General features: G+C 42.8%; 1 protein-coding gene and 1 pseudogene across 1 annotated transcript in view; both read right to left on the bottom strand.

Moving 5' to 3' along the window:
- Positions 1-5,091: 5,091 nt before the first annotated feature.
- LOC141201505 (uncharacterized) lies at positions 5,092-6,210 on the bottom strand (annotated as a pseudogene).
- A 7,712-nt stretch (positions 6,211-13,922) lies between these two features.
- Positions 13,923-15,329, bottom strand: part of LOC141201504 (uncharacterized) — an 82,223-nt gene continuing 80,816 nt past the window's right edge. Inside the window, 1 exon segment of the mRNA XM_073663512.1 lies at positions 13,923-14,709. Within this exon segment, the coding sequence (XP_073519613.1) occupies positions 14,151-14,709 (559 nt within the window). The 3' untranslated portion in view covers positions 13,923-14,150.

Below are 15,329 nucleotides of genomic sequence, written 5' to 3'. Positions count from 1 at the left end.
TATTGTGTTCCCCCCATTCCCTTGTAGATTGTAAGCGTGCGAGCGGCCGGACCCTCGCTCCTAATGTAACTGTTTAAACTGTCTTACCTTGTATTGAATTTATTGTCTGTACATGTCCCCGCTTAATTGTAAAGTGCTGCGGAATATGTTGGCGCTATATAAATAAAACTTTTTATGTTTTTTTTGCATTTCCTATATACGCCTATATATATATATATTTGTGGCGATGTGTATTGGTGTAAAATTACATATTTTATTTGATAGTTAATATACTTTGTTATGGACGTTTTTTCATCTTTGTGTATATACACTGCTCAAAAAAATAAAGGGAACACTGAAATAACCCATCCTAGATCTGAATGAATGAAATATTCTCATTGAATACTTTGTTCTGTAGAAAGTTGAATGTGCTGACAACAAAATCACACAAAAATCATCAATGGAAATCACATTTATTAACCAATGGAGGCCTGGATTTGGAGTCACCGTCAAAATTAAAGTGGAAAAACACACTACAGGCTGATCCAATTTTGATGTAATGTCCTACAAACAAGTCAAAATGAGGCTCAGTATTGTGTGTGGCCTCCACGTTCCTGTATGACCTCCCTACAACGCCTGGGCATGCTCCTGATGAGGCTGAGTATTGTGCGTGGCCTCCACGTGCCTGTATGACCTCCCTACAACGCCTGGGCATGCTCCTGATGAAGCTCAGTATTGTGTGTGGCCTCCACATGCCTGTATGACCTCCCTACAACGCCTGGGCATGCTCCTGATGAGGCTGAGTATTGTGTGTGGCCTCCACGTGCCTGTATGACCTCCCTACAACGCCTGGGCATGCTCCTGATGAGGCTCAGTATTGTGCGTGGCCTCCACGTGCCTGTATGACCTCCCTACACCGCCTGGGCATGCTCCTGATGAGGCTCAGTATTGTGCGTGGCCTCCACGTGCGTGTATGACCTCCCTACACCACCTGGGCATGCTCCTGATGAGGCTCAGTATTGTGTGTGGCCTCCACGTGCCTGTATGACCTCCCTACAACGCCTGGGCATGCTCCTGATGAGGTTGCGGATGGTCTCCTGTGGGATCTCCTCCCAGACCTGGACTAAAGCATCCGCCAACTCCTGGACAGTCTGTGGTGCAACGTGACGTTGGTGGATGGAGCGAGACATGATGTCCCAGATGTGCTCAATCGGATTCAGGTCTGGGGAACGGGCGGGCCAGTCCATAGCTTCAATGCCTTCATCTTGCAGGAACTGCTGACACACTCCAGCCACATGAGGTCTGGCATTGTCCTGCATTAGGAGGAACCCAGGGCCAACCGCACCAGCAAATGGTCTCACAAGGGGTCTGAGGATCTGATCTCGGTACCTAATGGCAGTCAGGCTACCTCTGGCAAGCACATGGAGGGCTGTGCGGCCCTCCAAAGAAATGCCACCCCACACCATTACTGACCCAATGCTAAACCGGTCATGCTGAAGGATGTTGCAGGCAGCAGATCGCTCCACAGCGTCTCCAGACTCTGTCACGTCTGTCACATGTGCGCAGTGTGAACCTGCTTTCATCTGTGAAGAGCACGGGGCGCCAGTGTCGACTTTGCCAATCCTGGTGTTCTGTGGCAAATGCCAAGCGTCTTGCACGGTGTTGGGCTGTGAGCACAACCCCCATCTGTGGACATCGAGCCCTCATACCACCCTCATGGAGTCGGATTCTAACCGTTTGTGCAGACACATGCACATTTGTGGCCTGCTGGAGGTCATTTTGCAGGCCACTGGCAGTGCTCCTCCTGTTCCTCCTTGCACAAAGGTGAAGGTAGCGGTCCTGCTGCTGGGTTGTTGCCCTCCTACGGCCCCCTCCACGTCTCCTGGTGTACTGGCATGTCTCCTAGTCACGCCTCCAGCCTCTGGACACTACGCTGACAGACACAGCAAACCTTCTTGCCACAGCTCGCATTGATGTGCCATCCTGGATGAGCTGCACTACCTGAGCAACTTCTGTGGGTTGTAGAGTCCATCTCATGCTACCATGAGTGTGAAAGCACAACCAACATTCAAAAGTGACCAAAACAGCCAGAAAGCATTGGTACTGAGATGTGGTCTGTGGTCCCCACCTGCAGAACCACTCTTTTATTGAGGGTGTCTTGATAATTGCCAATAATTTCCATCTATTGTCTATTCCATTTGCACAGCAGCATGTGAAATTGATTGTCAATCAGTGTTGCTTCCTAAGTGGACAGTTTGATTTCATAGAAGTTTGATTCACTTGGAGTTATATTCTGTTGTGTAAGTGTTCTCTTTATTTTTTGGAGCAGTGTATATTTTATATAATGAGACTAATATGATTATATGAATGTTTGTGGTTTTCTTCATTTTTTTATTTCTTTGTGATGTCATTTCTTTGTTTTTGCTGGTTATCAAAAATAGGGAGGACTCCACATCTCTTTTTTAATTTATTAGCTAAACACAAGTACAGTAAACTCCACACACAGGGCACTAATTATATATCTCACGGATATCTATCATCTATCTCGATCTTTGCACATCTAACACCTAAATATCTGTCATTTCTATTCTGCACTCTCTTCCGGCACGTGTCACACAGACGTGTGTGCGGATGTCACACTTTATGTCATCTGTGTGCAGGACGTACTGACGTCCGAGCTGCCGGCAAAAAACGGACATGTCCGGTCCGTGTGAACATGTGCGTAGCCTATAGATTATAATGGGTGTACGTGTGTGTCTCCGGTACGTGTGAAGGGGGCCTAAAGGGTATGAGCACTTTTAGTATGAATTACCAGTAGGGGGCGTGACCACTTAAAGTGCCTAGGGCAGCATGAATGCCAGATACGGCCCTGAGCACAGCCCTAATAAAGTCATTAGAGCTGCAGATAAAGGGGGCTCGATCACAGCTCTGGATAGTGGGTTGTATGAGCCGGAGGTTATGAACATGGATGACGATACTAATATATGCCGCACTCTAGATGGAGATCCTACTAATTCATACAATACCCCCTTACATTGTCTTTTGGAGGAGGGTTTGGTATCGGCTGTACTTAATGCCAAACAAATAGAACGATTAAAGGAAAATCACCCACAATGTCCAATATTTCATACATTACCGAAAACTCACAAAGAAGGAAACATCCATCAGTCTAGAGATACATTCAATACTGGCTGCAGAGAAGATTCCTATAATATAGTGAATATTACCAGAAAACATTTACCTATGTTATACACCGACAAGGATCCAGCAACAAGAAAGACAACTGACACGTGGAGGACAAACACCAAAGGTTTCATTGAATGTGGGGGAAATAAATGTGGTTTGTGCAAGTCTGTGCACAAAGCAAAAATGTCTGCATCTACTAACCATAATAAACCCTATAATATCCGACATCTCATTAGTTGTAGCTCCACACGTCATTGACACCATACAATGTGAAGCTTGTCTGCTGCAATATGTGGGGGGCACGGTCAGACCCTTACGTCACCGCATTGGGGGACACGTTAGGGACGTTCTTGGCCCCACAACACGTAATACATCTGCAGCATCACAACATCTCATACAACACAATAGGGATTAATCACTTTACAGTTGTGGGTATTGAATATGTCACCAGACCAGCTAAGGGGGAGATTGGTATAAAAAGTACACCCCCGAGAAGCCTTGTGGATTCTGGAATTGGCCTCCAGATTCCCCAGTGATATGAATCTTCGTTCAGACCTTGTATCCATTTACTGAATTGTGTTTTTCCTTCTTTTATAGTAATTATACATAATATACACATTATAGATGCAGACACTTCATTCTTGTATTGCACGGATGCTTTTTGTTGTGGACATATGATCATCCATAGGGGTAATGTAGACATACTTGCACATGTCCATTTGGGGCTGGGGGTCTCCGCTGTGCATTAGACCCTATGATGTGTAGAAGAAGCCGGTTACTGGTGATTTATTATGTCATGAAGAAGAACTGAACACAAATACCAGGTAGAAACGCAGAGATGTTTTGCTCCTATCTGTTTTTTAATGTTTCTATGATTTTAATTTGGATTTTTCAATAAAAGTTTTTGACGTTATTCACACTGGAAAACAAGTGCTGGATTATCAGTAACTTTCTTTGTCCCGTCCATTCCTTCCCAACTGTGATTTTTCATCCAAGCATTGAGAGATGAGCTGAAAGCAGACATATTTTTCTATAGAGGAATGGCAGACATGGGTGTTGTCTACATAGAAAGCCTCTCCTAAATCCCATACACAAAAAAGCCGCCCTACAATCTGCCAGGACACATGCGGAAACATATGAAGACTCCTGGGACTTTATACTCTGGAGTGATCAGACCAAGATAAAGGTTTTTTTTGGAACTGATGGCTTCAAAACTGTATAACATTGAAGAGGTGAGGAATACAATGAGAATGCATGGTGTCTACAGTGAGACCTGGTGGTGGCCGTGTCCTTATGTGGGGCTGCATGAGGAGCTACATTTCATTGATGGTATCTTGAATTCACAGATGTTCTGCTCTGTAGTGAAAGAAAAGATGCTGCCATCACTCTGTTCCCTTGGTAGGCCACTGTTACATTTCTGAAGAACAGGGTGACAGTGATTCTGTGGCCAAGTGTCTCCTGGTCTGAACCCAACCAAACACCTATGGGGGATTCTGTAGAGACAAGTTGTCATCGCTCCATCCAGCATCCAGGCTCTAAGAGCTCGTTATCGAAAAAGAGATAAAAGATAGATATAGTATTGTCACTAACTTGTTCATTCCAGGCCTAGAAAACTTGGGGCCGTCCTTTAAAATTATGGAGGCCATACAAAATAATAGATGTAGTATCTTTTGATGTGGGGTGTACTCATTTTTGCATCAACTAATTTGAGTAAAACTGAAGATTTTCTAATGAGAGTTATATTATTACCCTTACTTTCATGTTTTGATTACAAAAAAAATGTTCTATGCAACTTAGTGTTGGCAAAATTTTAGAAATTGATCTTGTGTTCAGTGAGCTATTAAATAAAATCTTACTCATCAAAGGGGGTGTACTCATTTATGCTGAGCAATGTTTATTAAACTTTATAAAACACAGTGAACATAATTACACTTTCTTTCCCGTATGACTTCTCTCATGTTTTACAAGGTACGATTTATGTATAAAAGATTTCCCACATTCCGAACATGAATACGGCTTCTCTTCTGTGTGACTTCTCTCATGCTGCACAAGATACATTTTTTTTGGAAAGCATTTCTCACAGAATGAACATGAATACGGCTTCTCTCCTGTGTGAATTCTTTGATGTTTAACAAGATCCAATTTATATATAAAACATTTCCCACATTCTGAACAAGAAAATGGCTTTTCTCCTGTATGAATTCTGTTATGTGCAGCAAGAATTGATTTACGCATAAAAGACTTCCCACATTCTGAACATGAATACGGTTGTTCTCCTGTGTGAATTCTGTGATATTTAACAAGATCTGATTTATAACTAAAACACTTCCCACATTCTGAGCATGAATATGGTGACTTTCCAGTATGAATGCTCTGATGTCTACTAAGATGCCCTTTATTTCTGAAGGACTTCTCACATAGTGAACATGAAAATGTTTTTTCTCCTGTGTGATTTCTCTGATGTCTAATAAGATTCCCTTTATTTGTAAAGCATTTCCCACATTCTGAACACGAATATGGCTTCTCTCCTGTGTGAATTCGCTGATGTGGAATAAGACTCCTTTTATCTGTAAATCATTTCCCACATTCTGAACATGAATACGGCTTTTCTCCTGTGTGAGTTCTCTGATGTCTAACAAGATCTGATTTAGCTGTAAAGCATTTTCCACATTGTAAACATGAAAACATAGTTACATAGTTAGTAAAGCCGAACAAAGACTTGCGTCCATCAAGTTCGACCTGTTAGTTCTGTAATTGCTAAAGTTGATCCAGAGGAGGGCAAAAACCCCAAATGATTTAGCCAATCTTCACCTGAGGAAAAATTCCCTCCCGACTCTGAAACCAGCAGTCAGAATAAATCCCTGTATCAACCTACTATTTTATTCTATTGTTAAGTATATGCAGAAATCTGCCTGGTATCTAGAAAAGCATCCAGTCCCCGCTTGAACTGGTTTAGTGAATCCGACATTACCGTCTCCTCACTCAGTGAATTCCATATTCTCACTGCTCTTACCGTAAAGAACCCCTTCCTATGCTGGTGCTGAAACCTTTTCTCTTCCACTCTTAGTGAATGCCCTCTTGTTACCGTAATATCCCTCCTTTTGAACAAATCCCTGGCAAGGTCTCTATACTGTCCCCTAACATATTTGTACACATTTATTATGTCCCCCCTCAACCTTCTCTTTTCCAGGCTGAATAGTCCTAGTTTTGCCAACCTCTCTGGGTATTGCAGTCCCTCCATTCCCCTTATTAATTTTGTTGCCCTCCTTTGTACCTTTTCAAGCTCATTTATATCCTTTCTATATATTGGGGCCCATAACTGAGCACAGTATTCCAAGTGTGGTCTGACCAGTGCTTTGTACAGTGGAAGAACAATGTTCTCATCCTTTGCAGCTATACCTCTTCTGATACATCCCATTACCCTGTTTGCCCTTACAGCAGCCGCCTGACTTTGGGCACTCCAATTTAGTTTGCTATCAATCAAGATGCCCAAGTCCTTCTCCATCTCTGAATTCCCCAATGATTTCCCATTCAGTGAGTACTGGTGACTTCCATTTTTCCTTCCCATATGTATGACCTTACATTTCTCCTCGTTAAACCTCATTTGCCATTTAATGCTCCACCTACCCAGCTTATCCAAATCCCTCTGTAGGTCTTCACTATCCTCTTTTGTATTAATTGTTTTACATAACTTTGTGTCATCTGCAAATATTGATATTTTACTATTTATCCCGTTGACTATGTCGTTAATAAAGATATTAAATAACATTGGGCCTAGTACAGACCCCTGTGGTACCCCACTAGTGACGCTTACCCAATCTGAGTATATTCCATTTATAACCACCCTCTGCCTTCTATCCTTTAGCCAGTTAGCTACCCACTTGCAGACATTTTCCCCCAGCCCCATCATTGTCATTTTGTATACCAACCTATTATGTGGCACGCTATCGAACGCTTTTGAGAAGTCGAGATACACGACATCCACTGGTTCCCCCTGATCTACTCGAGAGCTAACCTCCTCGTAGAAGTCAATCAGGTTTGTTTGGCAGGAGCGATTCCTCATGAATCCATGTTGGTTCGGGGTTAATAGATTATTAGCATCAAGATGCTCCATGATTGCCTCATTAATAAAGCCTTCAAAAATTTTGCCCACAACGGACGTCAGACTCACCGGCCGATAGTTTCCGGTGTTACTTTTTGCTCCCTTTTTGAATATTGGCACTACATTCGCCTGTCGCCAATCAAGTGGTACAGACCCAGTCTCAACAGAGTCCTTAAATATAAGATATAAGGGTCTGTCTATCACATTACTTAGTTCCCTTAGTACCTGTGGGTGTATGCCATCAGGTCCTGGTGATTTGTTTATTTTAATGTTACTGAGGCGTTTCTGTACCCCAGCTTGGGTTAGATTTGTCATACTTAGTGGAGGATTAAGCTTGTCACTTCTCATTTCGCCTGTTAGTTCTTTTTCCTTTGTGAAAGTTGACGAAAAAAATTTATTTAATAGATTAGCTTTATCCTCATCTTCCTCTATGATTTTGCCTCCCTCACTTTTTATCGGTCCAATATTATTCGATTTAATCCTTTTACTATTTATATACGTAAAGAACAGTTTGGGATTTGATCTACTTTCCCTAGCAATACGTCTCTCTGTTTCCTCCTTTGCTATTTTTATTTGTTTTTTGCAGGTTCTCGTTTTTTCCTTGTAACACATTAGTGCCTCCTTGCTGTTTTCCTGTTTTAATCTCTTGAATGCCTCTTTTTTGCTATTTAACGCCCCTTTTACGTTCTTATTCAACCATATTGGTTTCCTCTTATTTCTGGCCCTTTTATTCCCATACGGTATATACCTCTCGCACTGAGTATTCAGAATTCTTTTGAAGGTTTCCCATTTACTATTCGTATTTCCTTGATTAAGAATCATAGAATCATAGAATGGTAGAGTTGGAAGGGACCTCCTGGGTCATCTGGTCCAACCCCCTGCTCAAAGCAGGATTCACTAAATCATCTCAGACAGATGTCTGTCCAGCCTCTGTTTGAAGACGTCCATTGAAGGGGAACTCACCACCTCTCGTGGCAGCCTGTTCCACTCATTAATCACCCTAACTGTCAAAAAGTTTTTTCTAATATCTAATCTGTGTCTCCTCCCATTTAGTTTCATCCCATTGCTTCTAGTCTTTCCTTGTGCAAATGAGAATAAAGATGATCCTTCTACAATGTGACAGCCCTTGACATATTTGTAGACAGCTATTAAGTCTCCTCTCAGTCTTCTTTTTTGCAAGCTAAACATTCCCAAATCCTGCAACCGTTCCTCATAGGACATGGTTTGCAGACCAGTCACCATTCTGGTCGCTCTTCTCTGAACTTGCTCCAGTTTGTCTATGTCTTTTTTAAAATGTGGTGCCCAAAACTGTACACAGTATTCCAGATGAGGTCTGACCAAAGAGAAGTAAAGACCGATAATGACTTCACGTGATCTAGACTGTATGCTTCTGTTAATACATCCCAGAATTGTATTTGCCTTTTTTGCTGCTGCATCACACTGTTGACTCATGTTCAGTCTATGATCTATTAGTATACCTAAGTCTTTTTCACATGTACTGTTGCTTAGCTCTATTCCTCCCATTCTGTATATGCTTTTTTCATTTTTATTGCCCAGATGTAGTACTTTGCATTTTTCCCTGTTAAAAACCATTCTGTTGGTTGCTGCCCACTGCTCCAGTTTATTTAGGTCTTTTTGAATCCTCTCTCTCTCTTCTCTAGTATTAGCTATCCCTCCTAGCTTTGTGTCATCAGCAAATTTAATCAGCTTACCCTCAATTCCTTCATCTAAATCATTGATAAAGATGTTGAACAATACAGGTCCCAGGACGGAGCCCTGTGGTACCCCACTTGAGACATTCATCCAGCTGGATGTGAAGCCATTTACAACCACCCTTTGAGTCCGATCACTAAGCCAGTTATGAATCCACCTAACAGTTGCCTGGTCCATTGCATACTTGGTCATTTTTTCAATAAGGATGGTGTGAGATACTTTGTCAAATGCTTTGCTGAAGTCAAGATATACTATATCTACAGCATTTCCCTGATCCACCCAGTCAGTGATTCTGTCATAGAAGGAAATTAAGTTAGTCTGACATGACTTGTTAGTTACAAACCCATGCTGACTCTGGTTAATCACTTCATTCTTATCCATGTACTTACATACATGTTGTTTAATAATTTGTTCAAAGATCTTTCCTGGTATAGAAGTCAGACTCACCGGCCTATAGTTCCCTGGGTCCACCTTCTTCCCCTTTTTGAAGATAGGAACAACATTTGCTCTTCTCCAGTCTTCTGGGACTTCTCCTGTTCTCCAAGAATTTTCAAAGATTATGGAGAGTGGTTCTAAAATTTCTTCTACGATCTCCTTCAGTACTCTGGGGTGTAATTCATCTGGACCTGGAGACTTGAACTCATTTATGTTAGCTAAATATTCCCTCACAATCTTTCGGTTTACAGATAACTTGGATTCCTCTATTCCGTTAAAAGGACAGTGAAGATCAGTTGATGTTACATTTTCTTTCTGAGAGAAAACAGATGCAAAATAGGAATTAAAACGTTCGGCCTTCTCAACATCCTCTCTTACCATTTCTCCATTTTAATCCTGTAAAAATCCTATAGCATCTTTGACTTTTCTTTTACTTTTGACATACCCCCAAAATCCTTTTTTATTGCTTTTGACATCTCTTGCAAGCCTTAATTCATTGTCAGCTTTAGCTAACCTGATACGTGCCCTACAGGATCTGCAGACTGCATTATAATCTTCTTTAGATATGCCTCCCTCTTTCCATTTAATAAACATTTCTTTCTTTCTTTTTAGCATGTGTTTAAGTTCTGTGTTCATCCATCCTGGTTTCCTTAAATGCTTCCCATTCTTCCTACTTTTCGGGATTGTTAACGATTGTGCTTTGAGAATCTCATTTTTAAAAATTTCCCATCCTTCCTGGACATTTTTGTCCTTAAGGACATCCAGCCATTGGATCCCTCCTATTCTCTTTCTGAGTCTCTTAAAATCTGCCTTTCTAAAATCTAACCTTGAAGTTTGAGTCTTCACATGTCTTCCTCCTCTAGTTATCCAAAATTCTATAATAGCATGATCGCTGCCTCCTAGGGTCCCAGCCACCTTTACCTCCTCAACCATTTCCTCCCTGTTTATAAGGATTAGATCCAAAGTAGCAGATCCCCTTGTTTTCTCCCCTACCTTTTGGAAGATAAAGTTGTCAGCAAGAGAGGATAAGAATTTGCTTGACCTGTTAGTTTTACTTGAGAGAGATTCCCAACAAATGTCTGGATAGTTGAAATCTCCCATGACCACTACGTCATATTTTTTGGAGAACTTGGTCATTTGATACATAAAGAGTTCATCCATATCTTCAGCTTGCCCAGGTGGCCTGTAGTAAATGCCTACAATGGTGTCCTTTCCGTTGTTCTCTCCTTGTATTCTTACCCAAACAGTTTCCACAGAACTCCCAGTCTCTGAAGCTTCAATCTCTGTGCAGATATACGCTTTTCTAACATACAATGCAACACCTCCTCCTCGTTTATCAAGTCTGTTTCTTGCAAATAAGTTGTATCCTTTTAGCCTTTTATTCCAATCATGTGTATCGTCCCACCAAGTTTCAGTGATTCCAATGACATCATATTCCTTTTCCTGCATTAGTAGTTCCAATTCTCCTTGTTTGTTGCCCATGCTTTGTGCATTTGTATAAAAACATTTTAGTTTGTGATTGGTTTCTCTTCCTCCCATATTTTTATTATTTAAATTGTTTTGTCTTTGTTCTTCTTTTCCACTTCCAGTAGCAGAGATCTCAATAGTATTTGTCAGCTGTATGACTTTTTCTGGCCTTTTGCTTCCCTTCCCACATTGTTCTAGTTTAAAGCTCTTCTGATGAGTGTAGCAAGGCGACTTCCAAATACATGTTTTCCAGTCTTCGTAAGGTGCACCCCATCTCTAGCAAGTAGTCCATCGTATAGGTAATTCATTCCGTGATCCAGAAATCCAAATCCTTGTTGACGGCACCATCGACGTAGCCAGTTGTTCACCTGTAGAATCTTATTCCACCTCATTGTTCCATGGCCATCCACTGGGAGGATGGATGAGAAGACCACCTGCGCTCCCAATTCTTTCACTTTCTTGCCTAAGTCTTCAAAGTCACTGCAGATGGTTTCCAGGTCCTTTCTTGCGGTGTCATTTGTCCCCACATGTATTAGCAGCAATGGGTAGTGATCTGTAGGTCTGAAGAGTCTTGATATCCTGTCAGACACATCTTTAATTTTTGCTCCTGGAAGACAGCACATTTCTCTTGAGGTTATGTCTGGTCTGCAGATAGCGGCCTCTGTTCCTCTTAACAGGGAATCCCCCATAACCACCACTCTCCGTTTTTTCTTCACAACATTCTTCTTTCTCCATCCAGGAGGATTCTGAGGGCTTACAAGGTTATTCATTGCTGGCAAAGTCTTATTTTGCTGTATTTCTTCATGGTTCTACTGCGTGAGAGCCTGGTACTGGTTCCTGAGCAGTATGGGTGCTGACTGCCTCTCGATCCTCCTGCTTCTGTGGGTCACATGCTTCCATTCCTCTGTTTCGTCAGGTGCAGTTCGAATTTCTTCTCTTTCTGAATCATGAAGAGATAATTCTGCTCTGTCTAAGAACTCTTCACCTTCCTTAATGATTTTCAAGGTAGTTAACCTCTCTTCTAGATTTCGCAACTTTTCCTCCAACAGGGACACAAGCTTGCATTTCTGGCATGTGAAGTTTGGCTTTTCCACTGGCAAGTCTGTGAACATGTAGCAGGATATGCAGCTCACCAAATGGCTCCTGGACTCTTCCATGTTCTTATTGTTAATGTTCTGAAAACAGTGAAAAAAGCTTAAAAAAAAGCTTCAAAATGCGCGCGCCAGTAGGCGCGCGGTTTACCGATGTCCTCTTTTCAGCTCCAACAGCCAAAATCCAGTGTTCTTTGAGCTCGCGGAGACTCTTCACTTACCCCAAAATGCAGTGGGAATATGCAAATTATCTCCTCAGGACTCCTCCCCTGGTTTACCAATGTCCTCTTTTCAGCTCCAACAGCCAAAATCCAGTGTTCTTTGAGCTTGCGGAGACTCTTCACTTACCCCAAAATGCAGTGGGAATATGCAAATTATCTCCTCAGGACTCCTCCCCTGGTTTACCAATGTCCTCTTTTCAGCTCCAACAGCCAAAATCCAGTGTTCTTTGAGCTCGCGGAGACTCTTCACTTACCCCAAAATGCAGTGGGAATATGCAAATTATCTCCTCAGGACTCCTCCCCTGGTTTACCGATGTCCTCTTTTCAGCTCCAACAGCCAAAATCCAGTGTTCTTTGAGCTCGCGGAGACTCTTCACTTACCCCAAAATGCAGTGGGAATATGCAAATTATCTCCTCAGGACTCCTCCCCTGGTTTACCGATGTCCTCTTTTCAGCTCCAATAGCCAAAATCCAGTGTTCTTTGAGCTCGCGGAGACTCTTCACTTACCCCAAAATGCAGTGGGAATATGCAAATTATCTCCTCAGGACTCCTCCCCTGGTTTACCGATGTCCTCTTTTCAGCTCCAACAGCCAAAATCCAGTGTTCTTTGAGCTCGCGGAGACTCTTCACTTACCCCAAAATGCAGTGGGAATATGCAAATTATCTCCTCAGGACTCCTCCCCTGGTTTACCGATGTCCTCTTTTCAGCTCCAACAGCCAAAATCCAGTGTTCTTTGAGCTCGCGGAGACTCTTCACTTACCCCAAAATGCAGTGGGAATATGCAAATTATCTCCTCAGGACTCCTCCCCTGGTTTACCGATGTCCTCTTTTCAGCTCCAACAGCCAAAATCCAGTGTTCTTTGAGCTCGCGGAGACTCTTCACTTACCCCAAAATGCAGTGGGAATATGCAAATTATCTCCTCAGGACTCCTCCCCTGGTTTACCGATGTCCTCTTTTCAGCTCCAACAGCCAAAATCCAGTGTTCTTTGAGCTCGCGGAGACTCTTCACTTACCCCAAAATGCAGTGGGAATATGCAAATTATCTCCTCAGGACTCCTCCCCTGGTTTACCGATGTCCTCTTTTCAGCTCCAACAGCCAAAATCCAGTGTTCTTTGAGCTCGCGGAGACTCTTCACTTACCCCAAAATGCAGTGGGAATATGCAAATTATCTCCTCAGGACTCCTCCCCTGGTTTACCGATGTCCTCTTTTCAGCTCCAACAGCCAAAATCCAGTGTTCTTTGAGCTCGCGGAGACTCTTCACTTACCCCAAAATGCAGTGGGAATATGCAAATTATCTCCTCAGGACTCCTTCCCTGGTTTACCGATGTCCTCTTTTCAGCTCCAACAGCCAAAATCCAGTGTTCTTTGAGCTCACGGAGACTCTTCACTTACCCCAAAATGCAGTGGGAATATGCAAATTATCTCCTCAGGACTCCTCCCCTGGTTTTGAACTTTGTCCCAGTCTATAAGTTGAAGGTTTTCTTTCAGCTGATCAAACTTCGTCCTCCTAAAGTTTAATGTTTTAGTTGTTCCCTTATTGATAACCCTACTGAAGGGCATTTTGAAATTGATAATATTATGATCGCTATTACCTAGGTGCCCCCCTATCTGTACCTCAGTTATTCTATCAGGCCTATTAGTCAATATTAAGTCCCTCTCGTTGGTTCCTGCACTAGTTGGGAGAGATAATTATCCTTAATATTTGTCAAGAACCTTTTTCCTTTCTGAGATCTACAGGTTTCTGTTTCCCAGTCAATATCCGGGTAGTTGAAGTCCCCCATTACAATCACCTCATTATGTTTTGCTACTTTGTCTATTTGTCCTAATAGCAGTTTCTCATTCTCCTCTGTTATATTGGGTGGCTTATAGCAGACCCCCAGTAATATTTTATTATTATTTTTTGCCCCCTCTATCTCTACCCACATGGACTCGACCCCCTCTTCTCCCTCTCCTATATCTTCCCTATATTCTCCCCGGTGTGAATTCTTTGATGTATAACAAGCTCTGATTTACTTTTAAAACATTTCGCACATTCTGAACAAGAAAATGGCTTTTCTCCTGTATGAATTCTCTTATGAGCAGAAAGATTTGATTTAAGCATAAAAGATTTCCCGCATTCTGAACATGAATACGGCTGCTCTCCTGTGTGAATTTTCTCGTGTATCACAAGTGTTGATTTCTCTGTAAAGCATTTCCCACATTCTGGACATGAATATGGCTTTTCTCCTGTGTGAATTCTGTGATGTTTAACAAGATCTGATTTATAACTAAAACACTTCCCACATTCTGAACATGAATATGGCTTCTCTCCTGTGTGAATTCGCTGATGTGGAATAAGATTCCCTTTATCTGTAAAGGACTTCCCACATTCTGAACATGAATGTGGCTTCTCTCCTGTGTGAATTTTCTGATGTGTAATAAGACTCCCTTGAAATGTAAAGCATTTCCCACATTCTGAACAGGAATATGGCTTCTCTCCTGTGTGAGTTTTCTGATGTCTAATAAGAGCCCTTTTGTTATGCACACGCCCGGGCTAAGCGGCGTGTGCGTGTGATTGGTAGTGATTCCACTGGACCGTGCCGGAGAGTGAATGCCTGGAGGGGCGTGACTAAGTATTCACCCGATCCGACCAGGGTCGCACGACGGCATACGACGCCAGTGCACCAAGGAGGAACCGAGCAGAGGGACCAGGTGCTACTCCAGGACAGACCCCGGACACGGCTGTTGACCCACACAGGGGAATACAGGAACAGGCTGGTAGGCTGGCACACAGACTGGTGGGTATAGGCAGGCACGACTGGTATGCAGGCAGGCGGGTATGCAGGCAGGGGGGTAAAGGCAAGCACAGCTAGAGTGCAGACAGAGAGGCACTAGCAGGTAGGAACACAGGCGGGATAGGACCCAGTACACACCGGGACTCAGGAACAATACAGGCAGAGGGTTACAGGCAAGCACAGCTAGAGTGCAGACAAGGCTGAGCAGGGAGGACAGGGCTCTGTTCACACGGAACAGACAGGAAGGGAAAGACAGAGCCAGATACTCACACAGTACTTGCAGAGACAACAAGCAGGAGTTAGGTACGAGTTCAGACTCTGCAGAAAAAGGAAGGGAACGGACATAGAGGCAAAAC

This window comes from Phyllobates terribilis, unplaced genomic scaffold (assembly GCF_046119375.1).
Source record: "Phyllobates terribilis strain yellow unplaced genomic scaffold, ASM4611937v1 Scaffold_117__1_contigs__length_5270597, whole genome shotgun sequence".
In the NCBI taxonomy this organism is placed as follows: Eukaryota; Metazoa; Chordata; class Amphibia; order Anura; family Dendrobatidae; genus Phyllobates; species Phyllobates terribilis.
Note: the sequence above shows the minus strand (reverse complement) of the source record. Positions and strands in the feature narration are given on the sequence as shown.